Below are 24,447 nucleotides of genomic sequence, written 5' to 3' on the forward strand. Positions count from 1 at the left end.
TTTTCTGGTTTATAATTCTGTCTGTATGGTCCAGGATGTTAATCATTACCATGTCTCATTCCAGCTGGCAGGCAAGTGAAAAGTGAAACTTCAAGGGCATACATTAGAAATTGCACATAGCAATTCTGCTTCCATTTCACTCTCATTGAGTAGAACTTATTTATGTAACTAAAACCAGCTATTACAGAGGTAGAGAAAAATTGTCTTTTGCCTTTTTGGCTTAAGCCAAACTAAAGTAGGGTGGATTCCATTACTAGAAGAAACAACAAAGGCCACAGCTGTCTTTCATGTGCCTATGCCTAGCATCTAAGTTCTAGTTTCCTTTCATACTTTTTGTTATTACTAAAGGTAAAGGCAGTTCTCTTGGTCATTTATAACGCTACTGTGAATGTGTAAAATGAAAGACCCCAGATTCAAGGAAAAGCTGTAGTGAAATCAGTACTTTTATTTGCTACTTTCTTCTTCCACCTGTAGTACACATTAGCCCAGAAATTTTCTCTGTAGTTGAGTTATGTAAATAACTTTAGTACCTCAAGCAAAAGCTTTTGATTCAGAATTTTGTTCAAAAGTAAGAAAATTCATATAATTAGAAGATTCATTTATTTACAATTAAAGAAAAAAGTGGGGCTGATAGTGGAGATGCATGTGGTTCATCTATATATCCTGTTTCAAAATAATAATTGCAGTCATTTACTCAGTAAATAAATGTTGAGTGCTTACTACTTAGTTAGGCAATGAGAATAAAGCAATTACCAAGTTTAACTACAATCCCTACCTTTATGGAGCTTAAGTCATACTAGGGAAAGGCAGAAAAAAAATTTTTTTTAATAAAATTTATATTTATTTAAAAGCACCAGTAATGATACTCAATGAATATTTATTTAACTGAATCCATATTTATTTATTTTTATTTTGCTGGATGGCATTTTCCAAGGCTTACTTGTAGGAGGTGCTTTGAAGACAGATGAGGTTTCTCTTACAATATTCTATATAGTACAAAGTTTGACCTCTTGTGGCAATTGATTGGTGCATTTGCTCACATTATTGCAGTCTACATAATAGTAAATGCCAGGGAAACTTAAAAGTACTGAGAACCTCAGCCCTTTCAGATTACATCATCTGCTTTAAACTAAATCACCCCCTTCATTTTTCTAAATATAATTCACCATATATAGAAATGATTTTATATTTTATATTTTCCATAAGCACTTATTTTGTTTTTCCTTTAATGCAAAGATACTTTGATTAATTCTTGTTTAAAATAATGAATTGCTGAGACGCTGGGATGATAGACTCTCAAAAATCAACTTATTTCATGTAGTTTATGTGCTTGTCATTTTTTTCTTATATGGTTCAATGGTTCATCCACATTAATGCTTTCCAGTTCAGAGTTATTAACAATGAGCAGCTCTTAAATTGCAGAAACGAGAGGAATGATTCTTTCAAGTGGTAGAAAAAGGTGATTCCCCACTTTTTTTTTAAATAGCAAGGGTGGAGGATGGGAGGAGGGAGAGGATCAGGAAAAATAGTTGACTACTAGGCTTAATACCTGGGTGATGAAATAATCTGTACAACAAATCCCCGTGACACAAGTTTACCTATGTAACAAACCTGCATATGTACCCCTGAACTTAATAGTTAAAAATAAAAATACAAAATAAAGAGAGTTAATGTATTCCAAAAAAAAAAAAAAAAAAGTAATATTACCGGAGTCACATATGGTATTAAACTCTGGTATTTTAGCTTTAGTCTCTTTGGAAAAATGGGAAATACAGGGGCTTTATAAAAGTCTATTTTCATCTTTAAAATATATCAATAGTATATTAGGGTGTTCCTTTATCAAATTTCAGCATATATGAACCATTGATACCTAGGCATAGGAGCATTGTAGCTAATCTAACTTGTTTTCTGGAGCACTAATGGTTTAAAACCTTTCCTTTAGGCCACGCGTGGTGGCTCATGCCTGTAATCTCAGCACTTTGGGAAGCTGAGGCAGGGAGATCACAAGGTCAGGAGTTCGAGACCAGCCTGGCTAACATGGTGAAACCCTGTCTCCACTAAAAAAAATTGGGCATGGTGGTGTGCGCCTGTAATCCCAGCTACTTAGGAAGCTGAGGCAGGCAGGAGAATTGCTTGAACCCGGGAGGTGAAGGTTGTAGTGAGCCAAGATTGTGCCATTGTACTCCAGCTTGGGTGACAGAGCAAGACTCCATCTCAAACAAAACAAACAAACAAAGAAACCCTTCCTTTGGCCTTGGAGAAATCACTTTTACAGATGAACATTTTGAATGTATGACATTTAAGTATAGTACCACCAGTATCCTGATATTCTTACTGTTTTGCCTAAATTAATTCATACTGAAATGTTAAATGGCTTCCCTATGGCGAGTGGTAGACACACCTATTAAAATACTTTTGGCGTTCTGTCTTGAAAGCAAGCATAGAAATAATTTTTAATAGGAAGAAAAAAGGGGGCCGGGTGCGGTGGCTCAAGCCTGTAATCCCAGCACTTTGGGAGGCCGAGACGGGCGGATCATGAGGTCAGGAGATCGAGACCATCCTGGCTAACACAGTGAAACCCCGTCTCTACTAAAAAATACAAAAAACTAGCCGGGCGAGGTGGCGGGCACCTGCAATCCCAGTGACTTGGGAGGCTGAGGCAGGAGAATGGCGCAAACCCGGGAGGCGGAGCTTGCAGTGAGCTGAGATCCGGCCACTGCACTCCAGCCTGGGTGACAGCGCGAGACTCCCTCTCAAAAAAAAAAAAAAAAAAGAAAAAAGAAAAAAAGGGTAGACTGATATGCAGCTTGTGTATAGTCTTCAAATTTGTGTACATTCTTTGAATTTTGGATTTTCTTCAAGATTCTGGCAGTATATTACTCCACTGCCAGAATCTTGTAGTCAAGTAGTAGTAGTATCCCAGAAGCCAAGAGAGAATTTAGAGGAAGAGAGAATCACTAGTGGCTAGTGTTAAAGGGAAGTCCGAACAGATAAGTGGAAAATGGGCATTTGTGTGAATATTGGGAAGCGTTAGTGCTCTTAACAATAAGAATTTGGTTAGAATTGTGGAGGATTCAAAGGCTGACTGTAAACATTTGAGGAGTAAGTGGAGACCAGCAAATAGAGAGTGATGTTTTAAGATGCTTAACTCCAAAGGGAGGATGAGAGTAAGGCTCCAGCTCCAGGGATGTGCCAGCTGATAGCTGTTATAAGAATTATCTACTTTTGGTAGAAATCTTTGAAACTCCTGAAAAATGTAAGAAAAGGAAAGAAAATTGCTCAGGTCCACAACCTTAAACTGTTATCAGTTTCATCTTTACTTCGTTGTCACTATAATCTCTTTATATATAATATGTATATATCATATACATAATTTTATTTCTGATCTTAGTGTTATGTTACAAGTATTTTCTGATATTAAAATTATTTTCAAACATGATTTTTGATAGTTCTATGATTTTCCGTCATGAAAAAATATACTGTAATTAAATTAATCTACTGCTGGCTTTATAGTGATTTCTGGCTGTTTGCTGTTGGCTATGAATGCAATGGACATTTTTGTACATAAGTATTGGTATTTCTGTAGTGTTATAAAATAATGTCAGTTGCATTTCAGAACATTTACACGAGTTTACATTTTCACCAACAACTTTTTTTTTTTTTTTTTTTCCTTGAGACGGAGTCTCGCTCTGTCGCCCAGGCTGGAGTGCAGTGACCGATCTCAGCTCACTGCAAGCTCCGCCTCCCGGGTTCACGCCATTCTCTTGCCTCAGCCTCCCGAGTAGCTGGGTCTACAGGCGCCCGCCACCTCGCCCGGCTAGTTTTTTGTATTTTTTAGTAGAGACGGGGTTTCACTGTGTTAGCCAGAATGGTCTCGCTCTCCTGACCTCGTGATCCGCCGGTCTCGGCCTTCCAAAGTGCTGGGATTACAGGCTTGAGCCACGGCACCTGGCCTCACCAACTTCTTAAGACTACACTGTGCCTTTGCAAGAGTTGAGCATTATCACTAAAAATAACATCCTTGCCGGTTTTATAAGAGACAAGTCTAATTTGTTCATTTGTTCAATCATTCTACTGTAACCCTGTCAATGCCTAATACCACTTCTCAGAACTAGTGTGTATTTATTTTCTTTTATATTCTTTACTCAAATTTGCAATGGAGCTTTGGGAGAAAAGGAAAGGAAACACCTTTTTTAATCTGCCGTTTTAAACTGGAAACCTCTGACTGCTCCAGATGTTGTAAACATTCCATAAATATTAATGAGTATGCAATTAAAACTATGATTTGTAAAAGCGATTGTTTTCTTTGCTTTATTCTTAATTTTTTTCTCTTTCCAGATAATCCTTTAAAACTAAACATTTTTAATGGATTTATCTAAAAAACTTTTAACACTATGCTATTCAATTTACTTTAAGGAAAGTTTAAGGTAAAACATATAGTGATTTTATGTTTCAAATATAAAGCAAATTTTTAACACTGTCGAATAAGTTATTCTTTCCTCACCTATTTGTGGTACTTCCTTCATCATATATTATGTTTATATTTATTCAGGGAATTCCAATAGGCTTCCTACACTGATCCATTGATTTCATGTAGAATTTTTGGACTAGTTCCAGTTTTTAATTACTGGGTTTTAAAAATATGTTTTAAGATTTATATGAATATTCCAAATCATTACTGTTTCTTTTTAAAAAATGAATTCTCTCGCTTTTATGTTTTTCCAATGAACATAGGTATAATTTTGATTAAATTCCGAACAAAACACAACAAATCATCCAGTGGGATCTGAAAGAAACCCATCAGTCTATTTATAACATGGGAAAGATGAACTATTTTAGAATATTTTCTTTCATGAAAACAAAAGTGTTTCTATACATTTAGAAAATATTCCTGTGTATCTATCTTCAGGGGAAGTCTGGCCATGTTATAGCCAACAAATAGTCTATATTGGTAATGTAAAAGGTATGTTGTACCCTTTATTGTTATTGTGAATGAGGTATTTTTTATCATATGTTACTTTAAAATAGTATTTTTATTTCAGTAAGAGTAACACATGCCCACTGTGAATTCCTTTGTGAATACATAGAAGGAAAAAGTTAAAACCCTTGTAATTCACACTATCCAGAGAAAAATCATACTATTTTGGCAAGTACCATTCCCATATATGTACACATGTATATATTTTGCAAAGTGCTCCATGATATGTATAATGTTTAATATCCTAATTTTCAGTCAACATTAAATCTTGAATATGTTATGCCGTATTCTTTTTATAAGATTATTTTAGTGGCTGCATTATATGAATGAATGACAGTCTATTTAATCAATCCCAGTTGTTGAGAATTTAACATATCTTCAAGATTTGCAGATGGTAATAATCCTCTCCTGCACTAAATGAATTCGGGAGAATACTTAAGGAAGTTAAGTATCTATTATGTATGTTGCAGGTTGTATTTCTAGGATATCATTTGTCATTATATTTGTTTATGGTGCATTTGATATGTCTTCATATTTTATTTGTATTGCTTAGTTTTCTTTCTATTGAATATTTTTCAGATTGCTTTAATATAAATAATGTAGGCTGTTATAATAACATAATTATATTAAAATATAAGATAATTATATTACCTTTTCTAATTATAATAAATTATATAATGAAAATAAGATACTTATATAATTATATAAAACTCCAAGATAAATATTATGGGCTGCTTGCATGAAAGCCTTTTAAAACAATTAATTAACTTTAATTTTAGAGCAGTTTTTGGTTCACAGAAAAATTGAGTAGAAAATACAGAGATTTCCCAAGTATTCCCTTTTTTCACATGCACAAACTCCTGCAATATGGATATTCTGCACTGGAGTGGTACATTTATTACAGTCAATGAACCTACACTGACCCATTGTTATCATCCAAAGTCCATAGTTTATATTAGTGTCCGTTCTTGGTGTTGTACATTTAATGGGGTTGGATGCATGTATAATGACATATATCCACCGTTATAGTATCATACATAGCAGTTTCACTGCCCTAAAAATCCTCTGTGCTTTTCTGTGTGTCTCTCCCTTACCCGCTAACCCTTGGCAACCACTAATCTTGTTGTGAGCTCTGTATTTTTGCCTTTTCCAGAATGTCTTCATAGTTGGAATCATATATTAGGTTGGTGTAAAATTATATATTAGATTGGGCAAAAAGCATTAAAAGTAATGGCAAAAACTACAGTTACTTTTGTGCCAACATAATAGTATGTAGCTATTTCGGATTGACTTCTTTTACTTAGTAATATGCATTTAAGGTTCCTCCATGTCTTTTCATGGCTTAATAGCCCATTTCATTTTTTAGCACTAAATATAATCTATTGTCTGATATACCAGTTTATTAATTCATTCACCTACTTGGTTGTTTCAAAGTTTTGTCAATTTGGTAATGCTGCTATAAATATCTGTGTGCAGGTTTTAATGTGGACATTTTTTATCTTCTTTGGGTAAATACTGAGGAGCATGATTGTAGGAGTGTGATAAGAATATGTTTAGTTTTGTATGACAACCACACTGTCTTCCAAAGTGACTGTACCATTTTGCATTTCCACTAACAATGAATGAGAGTTCCTGTTGCTCCACATCCTTGTCAGCAATATGTCAGCTTTCTGGATTTTGACCATTTTAATGGTGTATAATGGTATTTCATAGTTGTAATTTGCATTTCTTTAATGAGATTTGTTATAGAGCGTATCTTTATTTGCCACCTGTCTACATTTTGTGGTGTGGTGTCAGTGAAGGCCTTTGATCCATTTTTTAAAAATTGGGTTTTTAAAAAATTGTTGAGTTTTAAGAGCTCTTCGTGTATTTTGGATAACACTCCTTTATCAGACATACCTTTTTCCAAATAACTTCTCCTAATCTGTGGCTTGTCTTCTCCTTCTCTTGATGTCCCTACATTTTTAATGTATTCGAGTCTGTCAGTGTCTACATTTAGATTGTTGTTTGAGATTTTGATTTAGAAAACTCTTCCCTGCTTAATTACTACACATTTTCACTAACTTTTCTATTATTTTGTAGATTTATTTATTTATTTTATTTAACTCTTGAACTGGTCTGAAATTTGTTTTGTTTCATGGTTTGAAATAAGTTCCTAACTTCTTTTCAAAGTTTTAAAAAGTGAGCAATCCGGTTATTGGAATGATTTGCTCATTCTCCACTGATTTGAAATGTCAATGTTTACTGTAATATATATTCATGTACAATACATACTATATGCAAACATCACAAACATATGTACATATTTGGGGCCTTCTTTTTGGCATTGGTCCAACTTTCTTCTTCTACCATCACTAGATTATTTTGATTTAACTTTATTTTAATGTAACATTGTAGTATATTTTAGTAACTGAAAATGCAAGCCTACTGATTATTCCTCAGTTTCCCATATTTTCTTGCTTGTTTACAATTTCATTTTTCAGATAGACTTGAGAATCATTTTGTTACCTTTGAAGGGATTTGTTACTAGGAGTTCATGATAGTTTTAGGTCTGTACTATATTTGAGAACATTTTATGTCTATATTATACACAGTTCTTAGGCATGTTTTCTTTGGTTTCTCAGAAGTTTTATAATTCTTACATAGTAAGTTACTGAACAAGTTCAAAATAACGAATGATTAAATAATGAGTATAATATTGATTCCCTTTAACATTCTTTGTATTTCCTTCTGAACAAACGTGTAAACTTTAGATGCAGAAAACAGTTACACTGTTGATGAAATTCAACATTTATTTCTGTATTTAAAGAGTTCTTGGTCATCATTTTGAAAATATTTGTTAAAACTAGCTAAAGACGACAGACTGGATAGCTTTTCTAATAATTTTCATCAATAGGAAAAAAGAAATACGTCTCATTCTTCAATACTTTAAAATGGCTTTTTCCAGTGTGCTCCTTCTTTGCAATCAATATTTTTCTGCATTCTTTAAAAGACAAGAGAATTTGATTATAAAAGAAATGGGCTGACTAGGCATGATTTTTTTGGTCTTGAAAGCTTAAAATGTAAAATTGGCAAAAAAAATTTTACCTTTTATAATACTTGAAAAATAAGTACCTCTTTGCTCTACAAGTAGAATGAATAGGGGAAGAGTTTAAGCCCGTTTGTTTAAATATTATTGCAAAGAGCTCTATTTGTAGAAGCAAATTATAGGCAGATTACCAGGTTCTTATAAATACAACTTGTACATGGACATTCTGCAAACCCAGCTGTCACGTTTTTCTTGCAACTCCTTTTGCAAAAGCAGACTAAAATGTTTTAAAATATGAAAAATCTTTATTTTTTCAAAGCAAGAAAATAATTTACTGCTCTCTTACATAATGTATTTATAAAGTTTTTCCAGATAAACTAATCAAATAAATTAGAACAATGTGACAACATTACAGATTTAATTTGTTAGCTGCATTCCTTCTGATGTTACCACGAGAGAATGTTACTGATGATTCAGGGCTATTTCTGAAGTCTGTATGTTGGTGCTATCCCCAGTGATGGTGGACTTATCTTTGCCTTATCTGATCACAAATTATGTTGGGGAAAATAAAGATTTAATATTTCTTTCAATAGAAAAAGAATTTGGTTTTGCTCGTTTAAGAGCGATGAGAAAATGATGGAATGTTGACTGTGTTTGGCACACAGGACACGGACCTTCATGGAAGTCCTTGCTCTGCATGGCATCTGTCAGCTTTTCATCTTTCATTCTTCTTCTTCACTTTTGCTGCTGAGCCTAGCTGTACAAACTTGCACTTTCATTTGCTAATATAAATTCAATTTTATTTTACCATTTTAGAGACTGCTAATGATTAAATGTAGAAGGAGAGGGTGCACATGTTTTTATGTGAAGTGTTAAAAAAGATAAATTTATACCACTGTAATGTGCAACTTTTATGAAAAGAGAAATTGGTTAAACTGTTAGGTTGAATGAGAGACGTCATCTATTGGACTATTTTTTTTAATCCAGGCATATGGTCTTTAGTAACAGCTTGTAATTTGTTAAAACATTAATTTGGGGATTTTCCGTATTTTCAGTTGCCCATGTACACAGTCATTATATTAAAAAAGAAATCTGTTCAACAACAACAACAACAACAACAAAACCACATTAAAATACCGATAAATACTTCCTTAATTTTTTTTATAGTCTCAAACCAAATAGAACATTCAGGTTCTTAAGTTAATTAAAATCAACAGCTAAAATTTTTATATTTAAGAAATGGATATAGAAAGTCTTTTTATTTTGGTAATATTTTTCAAATGGCTATATAGTATGTACTTTTGTTTATTTTCTTTATTTTCTCTCTCTTTCCAATAGAATGCAAGCTTCATAAAAATAAAGATTTCTGTCATTTGGGGTATTATTTTTGAATAACTCCCAGTGTCTTTCTGAAAAATAAATAGATTAACATGTAAATACTTATTTCTGGTGATCAAAGCTGTTGGGGGAGGCGTATGTGGTAACTGGGAATCTTGACCTTTCTTACTAGTTTGCCTTGTTAATTCTTTAGAGTTTCCTGTGAAGAAAATCTTTTAATACTCAGTAAGTCTTGTTTCCTGATTTCTCATCTTTACACCTCCTTTATTTCTTATTACATTGAGAAGTATGTTAAATAATAAAAATAATAGGGGAAATTTTCAGTTGTCACTAGCCTTCAGGTTTGACAAGCATTGGTAAGAGTAGATTCATGCTTTAGTTGATTGCTTGGCTGTTACTACACTTAAAATCTCATTTAACCTTTAAAGTCTCATTCAACCCTGTCCTGGTGTTATTATGCAAAAAACTATAGACTTAGCATTTTTTAACCTTCTATTAAAAAATCCATATTGTTGGCATTTTAAATGTCAAGTGCTACCACAAGTCATATATTGAAAATGATGGGTCATAATTAAACTGTAAACATTTTTGTGTAGCATCAGGTACTTCAGTACCAATGTATGAATCAATGAATGCTTATTTGATTATTTTGATGAACAGATATTGTAAGTGCTTATATTTTGGTAAGAAATTATGGTACGGTATCCTACCTTGTAAGTGAAACCCCTAACTGTAAAGGTTTTAAAAGCAAAATATTAAAATTAGGATATGATACAATAATTATGTCAGAAAATCATGTTTTCAGTAGACATAGTCAAGTAATTATAGACTAGCAAGAATCTCAGTGTTTGTTGCTAGTTGTGTTAGTCATTCTGTACAGTGGTGTTTATGAGATTAAAGTGCTGTTTAATTTTGTGTTTTAACAGTAGAATGTCATGCTTGTGTAAATGATAGCTCTCTCGGTAATCAGTATTGTTAAATGGAGATGTATGAAAAACTAGTAGGTATGATTTTTAGATGGTATTTTGTCACATGAGTATTCGTATTTCTGAACAGTAACTTTTAGAATCTGTATACTTTAAAACTTTATTCTAGTATGGTAGCCACTAGCAACATATAGCAAAACTACATAATATTTGTTTCAGTTCCTCAGTCATACCAGCCACATTTTCAACTGTTCAGTAGCCACACATGGATAGGGGATACTATAGTGGACAGTGAGGACATAGAACATATTTGACATTACAGAAAGTTCTCTTTGACAGTGCTATTCTAAAATATAAGCAGTTGTTCATTAAAAAATTATGCAATTTCTTTTTACTTTTTAGTAATTACTGAAATAAAATATTAAAAAGGAAGAATTAAACAAAAACACAGTGAAAGGATTTGTTCTCTATGATCATTTTTAAGTTACTTATGATAGATTAAGTAGTTTTAACTGTAGCTGAACAGAGTATGCCTGTGGTCTGCTCAGCTAGATTCAGAACCCAGTGGGGAGAGCAGTTTTCTACCATTGTTCCGTCATCAAGTAGTCTCCTCTCCAATATGCAAGAAGTGACAGCAGTGGGCAGTAGCTGCTGGAACACCTACCTGTATTGGCATTAGTCTCATCCCTGGAGTTGATAATATTTCCTTGTAAAATCTCTCATTTTTCCTTCTTCAGATTTTTGAGAAGGCAACATTGGAGAGATACATAGGTGAGGCAGTACAGTAGAATAAAGATTTGGAAGGTTTTTCTAAGATAGGCCCCTTAATTTTCTTTCTTTACTGATCTTGTAATTGTAGAGTAAACTTACTATAGAATCAGTATCTTCTCCAAAGTTAATTATTTTTAAGCCCTTATAATAATGTAAGTGACATTTATATTATATGTTTGTAATATGCATTACTTTTACTTATTCTTAATGGTATAATTTCAACTTTCAAATAGTTTGAAACTTTCCTTAGAGTAGGAGAGGAAAGAAACATCTGGATATATATGTATTTTAGAGTTCACACTTGTTATTGGAAGAATCCATTAGTTGCCTGCTATTGGTTTCTTTAGGTTGCTTGCAGTGTTTGAATGTTGAGAAGGTATAGTTGTTAAAATTGCATTTAGATGGTAGGAATTATGCAAATAGGAGGGTTAATGTATTTTAAGGGGTAAAAATAGATATCAGTTTGGTGATGTGTGTATAAATCTAATTTGAGATTTTTGAAATGTGTCCAGTTGGCTTGAGTGATTGTTTAGATCTATTTGGGGGTCTAATTTAGAGTCTAAGAATTAGTTATATTGAATAGGTTAGTGGGTGTATTTGCACACTCTATGGTCCCCATGTATAGTATATTTATCTCTAAAAACAATAGAAGACAACTTTATTACACATATCTATTAACATGAAAAAGTAGGAGAAGTACCAGCCCTCAAGTGTACAGGCATCATCTGACTTGACATTTGCACCTGAGTTAAAGGTACAACATAGCAAGTGTAATCTGAGACATAATCATTCATCGGTCCTTTTTTAATAAGTATTTACTGAGATCTATTAACCCTCTTGAGTTTTTCTATTATAAGTTTCTCTTTTACATAATGCCCTGAAATGTATCAGCAAATTGACCTAGATTACATAAATAGAGATTGCTAGGATACATAAATATAGATTGCTACCTAAATACTTATGGTATTTAGGTAAAGGGAAAATATATGTTAAAGATCTTTTTTTTTTCTGGAAAAAAGTCTTTTCTGCAGAATCACCAAACTACCATTCAAAATAATTATATTCTAAAACAATCTTTCTTTGGTATGCCTTGATTATAACTGCAAATGTAACTGTTTAATTAAAATGATTTAAATAAGAGGCACATGCTTAAATACCTGGAAATTAAAAAGGTCAGCTCTTCTTCCTGGGATTAACAATGATAATCAGTTAGAAGATGAACAGATGTTCCATAGATATTTCATAGATCTCCTTCCAAAAAGATATATTATGTGTTATTCAACCTTATCAAAATGTTATTTCAAATGTTTGAAAATAGTTAACTAATGCAGTTTTCTTCCCAAATAGATCCATTTTTAATATATTTCAGTTTATGTCAACTTTGCTTTCACTTCTATACTTAAACATAATTGATCTTTCAAAAATAAGGCGGTAATTAGAACAATTGTCAGGATAATTTTTAATAGTGAATTTTTTTTAGACAAAGTATTAGATCAGATGTTTTTGGGGAAAAATGCTTTGTGACTGCTTGTTTTGAATGGTGAGCATTGTATTTTGTTTTAAGTTGTTTTCTGGTTGTTGTTACAGCTATGAAGTCTTACACTCCATATTTCATGCTCCTGTGGAGTGCTGTTGGGATAGTGAAGGCTGCCAAAATCATCATCGTGCCGCCAATTATGTTTGAAAGCCATATGTACATTTTCAAGACGCTAGCCTCAGCCTTGCACGAGAGAGGCCACCATACAGTGTTCCTCCTCTCTGAAGGCAGAGACATCGCCCCATCTAATCATTACAGCCTGCAGCGCTACCCAGGGATCTTTAACAGTACCACCTCAGATGCTTTCCTACAGTCCAAGATGCGGAATATTTTCTCTGGGAGATTGACAGCAATTGAACTGTTTGACATACTGGATCACTATACTAAGAACTGTGACATGATGGTTGGCAACCATGCCCTGATTCAGGGTCTGAAGAAAGAAAAGTTTGACCTGCTGCTGGTGGACCCTAATGATATGTGTGGATTTGTGATAGCTCATCTTTTAGGAGTTAAATATGCTGTATTTTCCACTGGCCTTTGGTATCCTGCTGAAGTGGGTGCTCCTGCTCCATTAGCATACGTCCCAGAGTTTAACTCACTCCTCACAGACCGCATGAACTTGCTGCAAAGGATGAAAAATACCGGTGTTTACCTCATTTCCAGATTAGGGGTCAGCTTTTTGGTTCTTCCCAAATACGAAAGGATAATGCAGAAGTACAACCTGCTGCCGGAGAAGTCCATGTATGATTTGGTTCATGGGTCCAGCCTGTGGATGCTGTGTACTGATGTAGCACTGGAATTCCCAAGACCCACTCTGCCTAATGTTGTTTATGTAGGAGGAATCCTAACCAAACCGGCCAGCCCACTACCAGAAGTAGGTTTGCTGAATTCCTTGGTAATTCTTTTTTAATGTAAAAGTAAATTTTGACTTTTGGAAGTGATACGATTTGTTATTGTATATATACAGTACTCTAAAAGGTGATTAGGACATGGGGCCTCCAAAGTCCCTTTATTTGGGTCCACCACTTGCCTGGGAAACATTTCTGCTTTGAATGAGCATTTCTGTAATACTGAAGAGACCGCTCTGCCATATAGTCAATAGACTGGCTGGGAAGTAGTTTTCTGATTAAGTAATAATTATAGTATGTGAGGAGAATATAGTGAATTGGTTAGTTTTAATGAGTATAAGTGATTTTTACCTTTAATTACACACAAAATCCCCTCGGTTCTACCCCAAATAGCACAATTACAGGTATATATGTTTAGCTTCGGTTTAGTGAACTCAAGTAAATATAAAACAAGTGAATAGAGGTTCTTCTCTGGGAGGTTACTACCACTAGTTTATGTCCAGTAATGAAAGTGAGGTGGTAACTTCCGTCAAAGTAGGGAGTTGGTTAACTTAAGCTAGTAAGTACATGTAATGGTTTTGAGGAAAGCATACTCTATTGCAATTTCATTTTAATGATGGAATCAATGGAACTTTAAGAAACTCTGTTCTCTATGTCAAACTTAAATTCTTTTTATTGGTTGAGCCATCAGTAAATCCCTTGGTATTCTGTTCACCATCCTTGTTTTTTATTAAGTATCCCACACTAGCAGAAGCCATACACATACCTATTGTTGTAGTGAGTTTTCTAACCTCAGATTGAATCTCTCAATTTAACCTCAACATCAAATCCCATTTACTAGAAAGTGTAGGGCTTGTTGCAGGACTCTCCCTATTCAAACTACTTTTAATCCTACCTCTGGATATAGCCACTCAAAACAATTTTGCTAAATTATTGATTTCTAACTCTGGTACTACATACTAAAAGTTCTGTCAGGGCCTCGGTGAAGAGTAAAGCCAGATTTTCTAATATAGATGAGGACAATCACATGACTGAATTTTGTCATGAGGCAATAAGGTGATTAGAAATATACAACCTGTAGGCTTTTCTAATATGGCCATTAGAGTTATATTTAATAAATAATATATTGATATACTTCATGTAACATGGAAACATAGAAATGGCCTGTACACCCACAACATTTCAAATATATGCAGCCACTGTAGGCTGTGAGGGCACACTTGTTCTCTCTGACGTCAACTGTAAAGGATAGGGATTAATCTCAGCTTATCTTAGCCATTCATGAATTTATCCAAGCTCGTTTTGAATCCTCAAACCTTCTCTGTCAGAGTCACCTTCCTAAAGGTAGCTAACATCAGATTTTAGAAGCAGCTTCTGAAAAATTTGGTTATCAGGTGTGTCTTTTCCTTAACTGAGTCATTTAAAATGTTACACAAATCTTCCTTGTTCTCTCTAGGTCGTCATCTTTTCCCAACTAGAACACTACCCTTCTGCCAGCTCCCTTTGTTTTTCATCTGGGTGCTATCTCTCTTCTTCAGTCAGTTGATTGAAGAAGTATATGATGAAAAGGAGCCAGACATGGTGGCTCATGCCTGTAATCCCAGCACTTTGGAAGGCCAAGGCAGGAGGATCACTTGAGTCCAGGAATTTGAGACCAGCCTCAATAACATAGTGAAACCTTGTCTCTACAAAAAATAAAAATTAGCTGGGTACGGTGACACATGTTGGTAGTCCCAGCTACTCAAGAGGCAGAGGTGGGAGGATCACTTGAGTTCAGGAGGTCGAGGCTACAGTGAGCCGAGATCACACCACTAGACTCCAGCCTAGTTGTCAGAGTAAGACCCTGTAAAAAAAAGAAAAAGAATGTCCTGATTGCCTTTTCTTTCCTTCCAGTTCCTGCTGTACATTTGTCTCGAGTTGCAGCAACTTGAATGACGCAGTATAAGTATAGGAAAATATGTTTTATTTTCAATACTCTACCTTTCAAAAAGTTGCATAGCATGTGGGAATTTTTTTTTTTCTACCATCCAAGCATTTTTTTCTCTCGTGGATTCCTCTGCACACAGATTTCCTTACTAGTGTCACTATTTTGTTTTACATGAAAAGCATCTTTTTAGTGGTTTTTGGTGCTCGACATAAGGTATTACTCAAAATATCCTTTAATTTGCCATAATTTCTCATTTGACATTGGCTTGACTTTCTTTGTGGACTTCTTTCTTGTTTTTCCTCTGGGCTATTTGTGGTGGTTCTTTTGAAATGCGTTTTTCATTTACTAAGTTTGCTTTGTGCCATTTAGTTTGGTTGCACGCACAGACATGGCATGTGTGCATGTGTTATATATAGTATGTGGACATAGATACGTGTATTATTATTACAGGAAGTCTTTTAGGTTATCATTGTGAAGGACTGTTTTCATTTCAGAATGTTATTTATAGTTTTTGAGCAGAGAGTATTTTGAAGAATGATGTGCAGTACTCTTTCGGGTATTCCTTATTCTGGTGTGGTTTTATGTGCTTATGAATGTGTGTTCCCAGTGAGATTTTTCTGCTAGATTTATTTGAAATAATAAACTGTACCTTTTAATTCTAAAAGTTATTGAGTTTCTCAAATGCCTGTATTATTTACAGGGCATTGTTGTGACAATAACACAGGAGGGCCCAAAAAGTAGCTGCATAGAACACATGATTCACATATAGCAGCTTAATTGTTAATTGCCTTGGTATCTTACACTGAGCATAGATTAGGTTTTCCAGATGTCTGTAAATGATTGGACAGTGGGACTGAATTTCACAACCTGGGGTGAAAGGGTGGAGAAAATTTATAATGGACATTTTAAATAAGCTTTCACAATGTTTGATCCTAAGGAAATCCTGTAGAGAGCATATAGTTTGGCTCCATTCATTTTATTTATTCTTTCCTTTAAAGTAGGTAGAATAGAGATAGTGAATAGTCCATCCATTTTTCACATAGTAGGTACAAAGACTTCATCAAAGACCACACAGATAGTCTGTGGCAAAGTCAGGTGTAATGTGGGTTCTTTTGCTGTTTATTAGGTGTTTTTCCAAGGTGATTGCATCTCTTGTCACTCATTTTAGTCATTTACTTACTTATAATTTTGTATAAAACCATGCAGAGACAGCAGTTTTTTGAATCTTATTTGTTTTATATCTCTCAAAGATTGTCAGTGCTTAATACTCAAGTCAAATGAAAACATATGGACTCTTAATTATGCTTCAGAGATTTGATAAACTAAATCAGCCTAAATTCAAATGCTTTTGATTACAAAATGTTGTGTCAGTGTAGAGTGAAGAAATTGTGTGCCTTGATAGTAGAAATCATTTTAAAATGCATGTTAGAAATCTGCCTGGAAAAACAACTTATCATCTACTACCTTGCTGCCTCTAATAGGAGTCTTTAAACGATGGTGGACTAAGGGGAAGAATTCTGGGTTGGATCACATTCATATAGTGGTTTACCTACTCTATCATTGCAGGCCAGTAGAGAACATGGACAAAGATCAAAAAATAAAAATGCTTTGATCAAGAAGGAGGTCTGTAGACAGGCCCCTATTTGAATATATTCTTCTTTTTTTTTTCTTTTGAGATGGAATCTCTCGCTCTTATCACCTAGGCTGGAGTGCAGTGGCATGATCTCGGCTCACTACAACCTCTGCCCACAATGTTCAAGTGATTCTCCTGCCTCAGCCTCTAAGGTAGCTGGGACTACAAGCAGGTGCCACCATACCCAGCTAATTTTTCATATTTTTAGTAGAGATGGGGTTTCACCATGCTAGCCAGGGTGGTCTCGATCTCGTGACTTTGTGATCTGCCCGCCTCGGCCTCCCAAAGTGCTGAGATTACAGGCCTGAGCCACTACTCCTGGCCACATAGATCCTTTAAATATTAAATGTGAATGAAATAATGACACCTAATTAGAAAGTTATTTTAATTTTTATTAATTTTATTAGCAGATAATCCACCAAAGAATAGTACATGTTTACTTAGGGAATCTAATAGTTATTAAAACGTAAATGTTTCAGTGATACTTTTTAGATGATTTCCCATTGGCTGAAATGGCCTAGGCTGCCAGGCAATTACTCTCTGCCATTTTTCAACTTCTACAGCACTGAACTCTCGTAGCACCTGATCGCACTTTAACTACTGTTTGTTATTGTTGTACTGTTTTTGTTGTTGTTGTTTATTTGTTTTACATGGCTCTCTTAACTAGAATGTGAGTACCTCAGAAGGTTGATACTCTATAACCCGAGTGCCTGAAAAATGGTTGGTACTTAATAAAAGTTTAATATTTAATGAACTGTATCAAATAGAAATAGTTGTCAAAAATAGGTGATAGAGTTAGTGCAATAATATTAATATTATAACTATCATCTGTTTGTTCCAAATTTGTGTCTGTATACTGTCCCAGCCATTAAGCAACCCAAAAATCCGTGCTAAGTTGTTGGTTTTCTAATTTTTTTTTAATTTTTTGAGATGGAGTCTCACTCTGTCACCCAGGCTGAAGAGCAGTGGCATGATCTCCACTCACTGCAGCCTCTACCTCTTGGGTTCAAGCAATTCTCCTGCCTCGCCCTCCCAAGTAGCTGGGATTACAGGTGTGTGTCACCACACCTAGTTAATTTTTATATTTTTAGTAGAGACAGGGTTTTGGTATGTTGGCCAGCTAGTCTTGAACTCCTGACCTCAAGTGATCCGGCCACTTTGGCTTATCAAAGTGCTGAGATTACAGGTATGAGCCACTGCCTCAGCTGGTAGTAAGTTATTTTAATGAATTAGAATAGCCACTCTAATATTAGTGAGAAAAGAAGATAACCATACATTACCCAATTGTAAACTAAAATAGTCTTTTCTGTCTTCCAAATATGTGTATAAACAGGGACAGTATTGAAAGTCAAGCCAGCTATTGCCGTCTTGGAAGATGATTTGAGGCAGCATGGCACTCATTTGATGCTCTTCAGAGATGCTATATTTCCACATTAGGAGTATTAAGGGCATCTTAATTTCACCAGTTGTGGAGACATTTTTATTTAAGAAAGCATAGTCTTGGGGAGACATAAGAGATAAACAGATAAGAAAACACATGGGACCAAGGACTGGACCAGGAGATATTCACTGTTTGTCATTTTGTCATTTCCTGGAAGTCCCTCAGAGAATGATCTTGGGGACAATGAGAGATTGAGCAACAGAGTCGTTAGATTAGCTACTTGTGAGCAGGTGAGTTTATGAGAAGAAAAATGAAACGAAGAAACAAAATAGTGACTTTCCATACTTGATATTCCTTGATGAACATAGAAGCCATTACTTCTTATTACATATGGTGATTGAAAGCTGATTTCACCATTAATGAATGAAGTCTCTAGGCTTGGATATGGGACTAGGGTCCTTGGCGCTTAAAGACTTGAATCAGGTTTGCAGCAGCTGTGGAAAATTAAGGCCATTTTATTAATAATTACATATGCAATTTGTTATCTTATGAAATTTAAAGCTGGAGATGTAAAGCTTCATCTGTATGGTAGTACTATGTTATGTTGTTAGCTATGTGGGGGTCAGAAAATTGAAGGTGACAATGTCTAGAAGAAACTAATAATTTCATTCCAGTTACTAATTCTGAGTTCAGAAATGATAGTACTTTCTGTTTATTTGTTAGATGGCTCTCTTAACTAGAATGTGAGTACCTCAGAAGGTTGATACTCTATAGCCTGAATGCCTGAAAAATGGTTGGCACTCAGTAAAAGTTTAATATTTAATGAACTGTTAAATGATAGTTTGGCAGAAAAAATAAATTCTCTAAGGGAACTCATTAATGTGAAATGTTTTTGCAGAAGCTTTATAGGTTAATCATGTATTTTGTTATTGTTTTGTAGTAAGAAACCAAATTACCTTTCTAAAGAAATCTATCCAGGAAGTAAATAAATCAAGCACCGTTGAAACTATCAATGACTTAACTGTTCAGTTCACTGATACAGAAATTTTCTAAGCAGCATTGTAGCTTTTAGTAGCTTATTATCTGCTTCTATAAGCATATGGGCTTATAAGGATTTCCTGATATGATAGGAGATCCAATATATGAACGGAATCAAACAAACTTGTTTTGAATTGATATTGCAAGATCTGACATGATTTTAACCCCAGCACACATTAAGTTTTTAAGCTTTAATAAGCCCTAAAGAATTGTTCATTTAGGTATTAAGTCAAACACTGGCAATATTTTTAAGGGAAATATTTTTAACTGATAATTTTTAGAAATGACAGTTTTCTCAATTAAATTACTGTTGACACCAGTTTTGGGGGATGATATTCTTCACAAATACTCTTATTCTAAGCCAAACAGGTCTATTTATGAAATTTAAATTTCTACTGCCAAAGGGTTTATCAGATCTATTTCTGAGCTCAGATTTTGACAGGATGTTGTAAGCAAGAGCTTGTGACAAATCAGTGGCACTGAAGACAAACTACCTATTTTCTGGCTTTGTTTATGAAAAATTTTATCTCACCTTTCCAGGTATTGTTCTTTGTTGTACAAAATACCAAAGTGGAAAAACATGGACTTTTTTAGTCAAATGGCCCTGACTTTTAGTCTTATCTTCATATGACTGTTTTGGATAAAGGAGTCAGCCTAATTAAAATGATGATAGGGTGTCAGTACTTACTTCAGAGGACTTTTGGTATATGAGAGCCACGACAGTACCTGGTGGTGGCAGTTATTACTCTTATTATTGCTGTAATAACCCTTGTAACTTACAGTGAGCCAAGAGTATGGAATCACTGATCACTTCTTATTTTCCACATGCTGAAGAGAAGAATGGTTCTCAGGGGAATGGATGGAGCATCTATGGTTTCACCTCTCTTCATTCGGGCAGTTGACGCTGGTACTTCTGTTTCCATCTTGGGGATTTTTTTTTTCTTTCTTCCATTCTTTTTCTCACTGAAGTAAAAGGAAGATGACAATTGTGTGACATACATGGTTCTTAGATCACCTGGAGTTTCTTAGGAAATGAACAGAAATTGATAGATATGTCTTCTCTAGGGTAGAAAGAAGAATTAAGGGAGGAGCTTCATCAGAATGCTGGCTTCTTTACATAGGACACTGTTGTTTTTCAACAGAAGCCCCCTATTCTGCTGGCTCCACACCTATCCATTCTCTTGACTCTGTGATTCTCATTTTTGAGTGAGTTTAGGGGAAAACTCTAGGCAAATAAATGATTGCCTTCCTTCTAGCCCAGCATTACACTGAATCTCCTCCACACTCAGACCCTGAAGAACTAGACTCAGTAACCTAGAAATGCCAAAAAAGGCTTAGTAGTTTCTTCTAAGATCTAAAGTTCAGACTCAGCAACCAACCCCAATATTTATACTAACTTCTTCCTATATTATTTATTAGGTTGGTACAAAAGTAATTATGGTTTTTGTCATTAAAAGTAATATCCCAGCAGGGCTCGGTGGCTCACGCCTATATTTCCAGCACTTTGGGAGGCTGGGGCAGGCGGATCACCTGAGATCAGGAGTTGTAGACCAGCCTGGCCAACATGATGAAACCCTTTCTCTAGTAAAAATACAAAAAAATTAGCAGGGCGTTGTTGTGCAGCATGCCTCTAGTGCCAGCTACTCGGGAGGCTGAAACAGGAGAATTGCTAGAACCCATGAGCGGAGGTCACAGTGAGCTGAGATTGTGCCACTGCACTCTAGCCTGGGCAACAGAGTGAGACTCCGTCTCAACAAAAACAACAACAAAATAAAAGTAATGTCCCATTGTATTCTTTGTATTCTCCTTCACTCTCCTCAGTATTGTTTAGATCAGAATTCCATGAAATTCTTGTCAGTACATGATTGTAGGCCACTTAGTAGATCTGGGGTGGGTCTAATCATTTGTACCATGTTACCTGGTAATGCTGATACTGTTGGTCAGAGGACCAGCCACTGTTTGAGAACCATTAATTTAAACTCACACAATCCATGTGATCCATAAATTTTAACAGCATTATGTAATGCATTTTGTATGAGAATCATTTTTCTGGTAATTAAATATTTTCTCTGTTTTAGAAAGTTATTTTTAGTGTAAATTGCACCCAAACAAATGGGTATGTATCTTGATTTCAAGAACTAGAAAAGCCCTGGATTACATCATAGATCTGAACAGCTCATTACCTTACAGTTCCATTTTGTGAAACTAAGATGATGTTGTTGAATGATCAATTCTTGCTTTAAGATATAGATCTAAATAGAATGGCCATGTACAGCCATGTCAATAATAGGTAAGGGCCTCAGAACTAATAACTTTCAACTCTTTTCCCTGTTTTAATTCATCCTCACCATTCGCTTTTGGCCTTCTGTCAGGGTATATTTTTGTAAAGCAGCATTTATTGCTATTTGTAGGAACCACTTTTAGAAGAAGATTCAAGAATTCTGATTAATATAAACAAAGAGTTAATTAGTTGGTTAACAGAGCATCCATTCTAGAAAGAGCTGTGAGAGATGAAAATGCTATTATATAGGAGAGAGAAAAAGAGACAGACAAGCATGTCTTCCTTTGTCCTAAAACTTCAAAGAAGTTCCTATAAAAGTGGTCATTTACATATAGTATTTCATAAGGGTGGCCTTTGACCAGGTAGATTTTCAGAAAAATTATGGTGTTCAAATGCAGGAGGGGAAACTTAAGACCATGAGGTGGATCCTGGCTTCCCTGGATTTTCTTCCGCTTTTTTTCCTCCCTGGATATGTGATAGAGTAAAAATAAACTTTACAAAGTAAGCTGACTTGGTTCTACACTTCATTGAATATAGTAACTACTTAATAAATGTCTATTCAATTGTTTTATGCTGAATTAGATTTAGAGAAAAGGTCTTACAGCATTTAAAAAGATTTGATTTGCACAGATCTTTAAGGAAAACATTAGGTTCTAAGGAATTTTAAATCTTTCAGAAACAAATAATGGAGGAAGCAATACTCTTTGAGAGGAGGCATCTCAGGTCAGTCAACTTTTATGTCCCACCCATTTGCATACCTATTACTACAGTGCTTACATAGTATAGGTTTTAATGCATATGTTTTGAATTAATGTAATCCAAAGTTGCAAAAGCCAATGCAGTTGCCTAATTTATTTTGCAAAAATGGAATAAAAGTTTTGTTACACTATAAATTTCCAGACTTTGTATCAGTGAAAAGCAACTTAATTGGCTTGGTAAATATTGTTAAAACCTTGAGGCTAACTAAATTCCTCCACTAGTGTTTTCAGGCCATGATGAGAAACAGATAAACAGACTTGACTTTTTTTCACTACAAAGTCCTCTTAGAACTTTTTCACATGTGTAACATTGAAAAGGTTTTACAAACCACAAAGAGATAGCCACACTTAAAAAGGATAGATGGCCATTTAGTTATGCATTCATTGCAGATTTATTGGGTACCTAATATGTGCCAGGCACTGAGCTAGCAATGTTAAGTGAAATCGATAGTTTTTTTGTGTTGCTTCTAGTCTAATAGGGGAAATAATAAAGATGTAAACAAATTAATATGATGCATATTTCCAAAGCTAAACTGCTGTAACAGAAGCCAAAAGAATGCAGCGATAGAAAATAAGTAGTCTTCTCAGGTGATCAGAGTAATGCCTCCTGAGAAGGTGGAGACAGCCGATGGAAGGAGAGTATTCCAGGAAACCAACACCTATCCCAAAGTGGGAAAGACTTTACATTTTGAAGAACTGAGAAAGATCAGTGGGGATTGAGAAGCTGATGGCATGGAGCTAGGGTAGAGTGACTGGGGTGACCTTAGAGAGATGAATAGAGATGATATCATGCAAAGCCTTGTGCGCTGTCCAAGGTTTGAATTTCCTTCTGAGGCTGTAGATGGGCTTTAATATGATTGGATTTACTTTTAGAAAGGATCACTCTGGGCCAGGTATGGTGGCTCACACCTGTAATCTTAACACTTTGGGAAGCCAAAGTGGGCAGATGAAGAAGTCAGGAGTTTGAGACCAGCCTGACCAACATGGTGAAACCCCATGTCTACTAAAAATACAAAAATTAGCCAGGCATGGTGGTGGGTGCCTGTAATCCCAGCTACTCAGGAGGCTGAGGCAGGAGAATTGCTTGAAGCCAGGAGGCAGAGGTTGCAGTGAGCCCAGATGGTGCCACTGCATTCCAGCCTGGAGGACATAGTGAGACTTTGTCTAAAAAAAAAAGGATCAGGGTTGCTTTGTGGAAAAAGAACAATAAAAGGGGAAGAGAGGAGACAGGCAGGATCAATTGGGTGAATGTCGCAGTAGCTCAGAGGTGTATTGATGGCTGCAGAGATGGTGAGAAGTGGTATAATTCCAAGTATATTTGGGAGGTAGAATTGACTGGGGTGAAGTTGAGTGACGGGCGGTTCTAAAAAACCCAGTTTTCTTGCTTGAGCAACTGGTGGATGGCATTTCCTTAATGCAAAAGAGTAAGGGATGAAGAAGTTATTTAGAAAAATACATTGTTTAGCTGGGGGCATATTGAATTTGAAAAACTTGTGGGTATATGAGTGGATTCAAATGTCAAATTGATGTTTGAACATGTGAGCATGGAATTGATAGGAAAGGTGAATGCCGGGTATTCAGTTGTGAGAGTTACCTTCCAAAAGATTATAGGAAAGCCATGGAAATAAATGCAGTGGCTTATAGACTCTCCAAGGAAGAGGAGGAAGAGGAGTCTCCAAGAATTCTGAGAAGTCATGACTAGGAAAGGATAAAGGGTAACTAGAAAAAGTGGTATCATAGGTCCATCCATTATCAGTGTTGGTGAATTGGATGTTTCCATGAGTTAGGTGGGTATGTAAACCTGTGGTCTTAGTCACTGGACAACTTCAGTTGTTGCTAAGTAGATATATAGTAATAAATGACTAAACTTATACTCTCCTTTAACAATCCACTTACATTTGTGGCATCAGACCATTGGTAGAGGTGACAGAATACTCACTGGGAACCAGGTGAATATCTAGTCCTTGGCAAGATCACTTTATCTTTCTTTATCGTAAAATTGT

The 24,447-nt window shown here is 35.2% G+C and overlaps 1 protein-coding gene across 4 annotated transcripts in view; it reads left to right on the forward strand.

Annotated features, from left to right (window-relative positions):
• UGT8 (UDP glycosyltransferase 8) overlaps positions 1 to 24,447 on the forward strand; it is an 84,986-nt gene that overhangs the window by 15,570 nt on the left and 44,969 nt on the right. For 2 of the 4 annotated variants that reach the window (XM_045392806.3, XM_005555784.5), the window contains exon 2: positions 12,629 to 13,452. In XM_045392806.3, coding sequence (XP_045248741.1) covers positions 12,631 to 13,452 — 822 coding nt within the window. In that variant the 5' untranslated portion in view covers positions 12,629 to 12,630. Of the gene's footprint in view, positions 1 to 12,628; positions 13,474 to 24,447 lie in introns of all 4 variants that reach the window. The other 2 variants (XM_005555783.5, XM_045392804.3) reach the window with 1 other exon arrangement.

Source organism: Macaca fascicularis, chromosome 5 (genome assembly GCF_037993035.2).
Source record: "Macaca fascicularis isolate 582-1 chromosome 5, T2T-MFA8v1.1".
Lineage (NCBI taxonomy): Eukaryota > Metazoa > Chordata > Mammalia > Primates > Cercopithecidae > Macaca > Macaca fascicularis.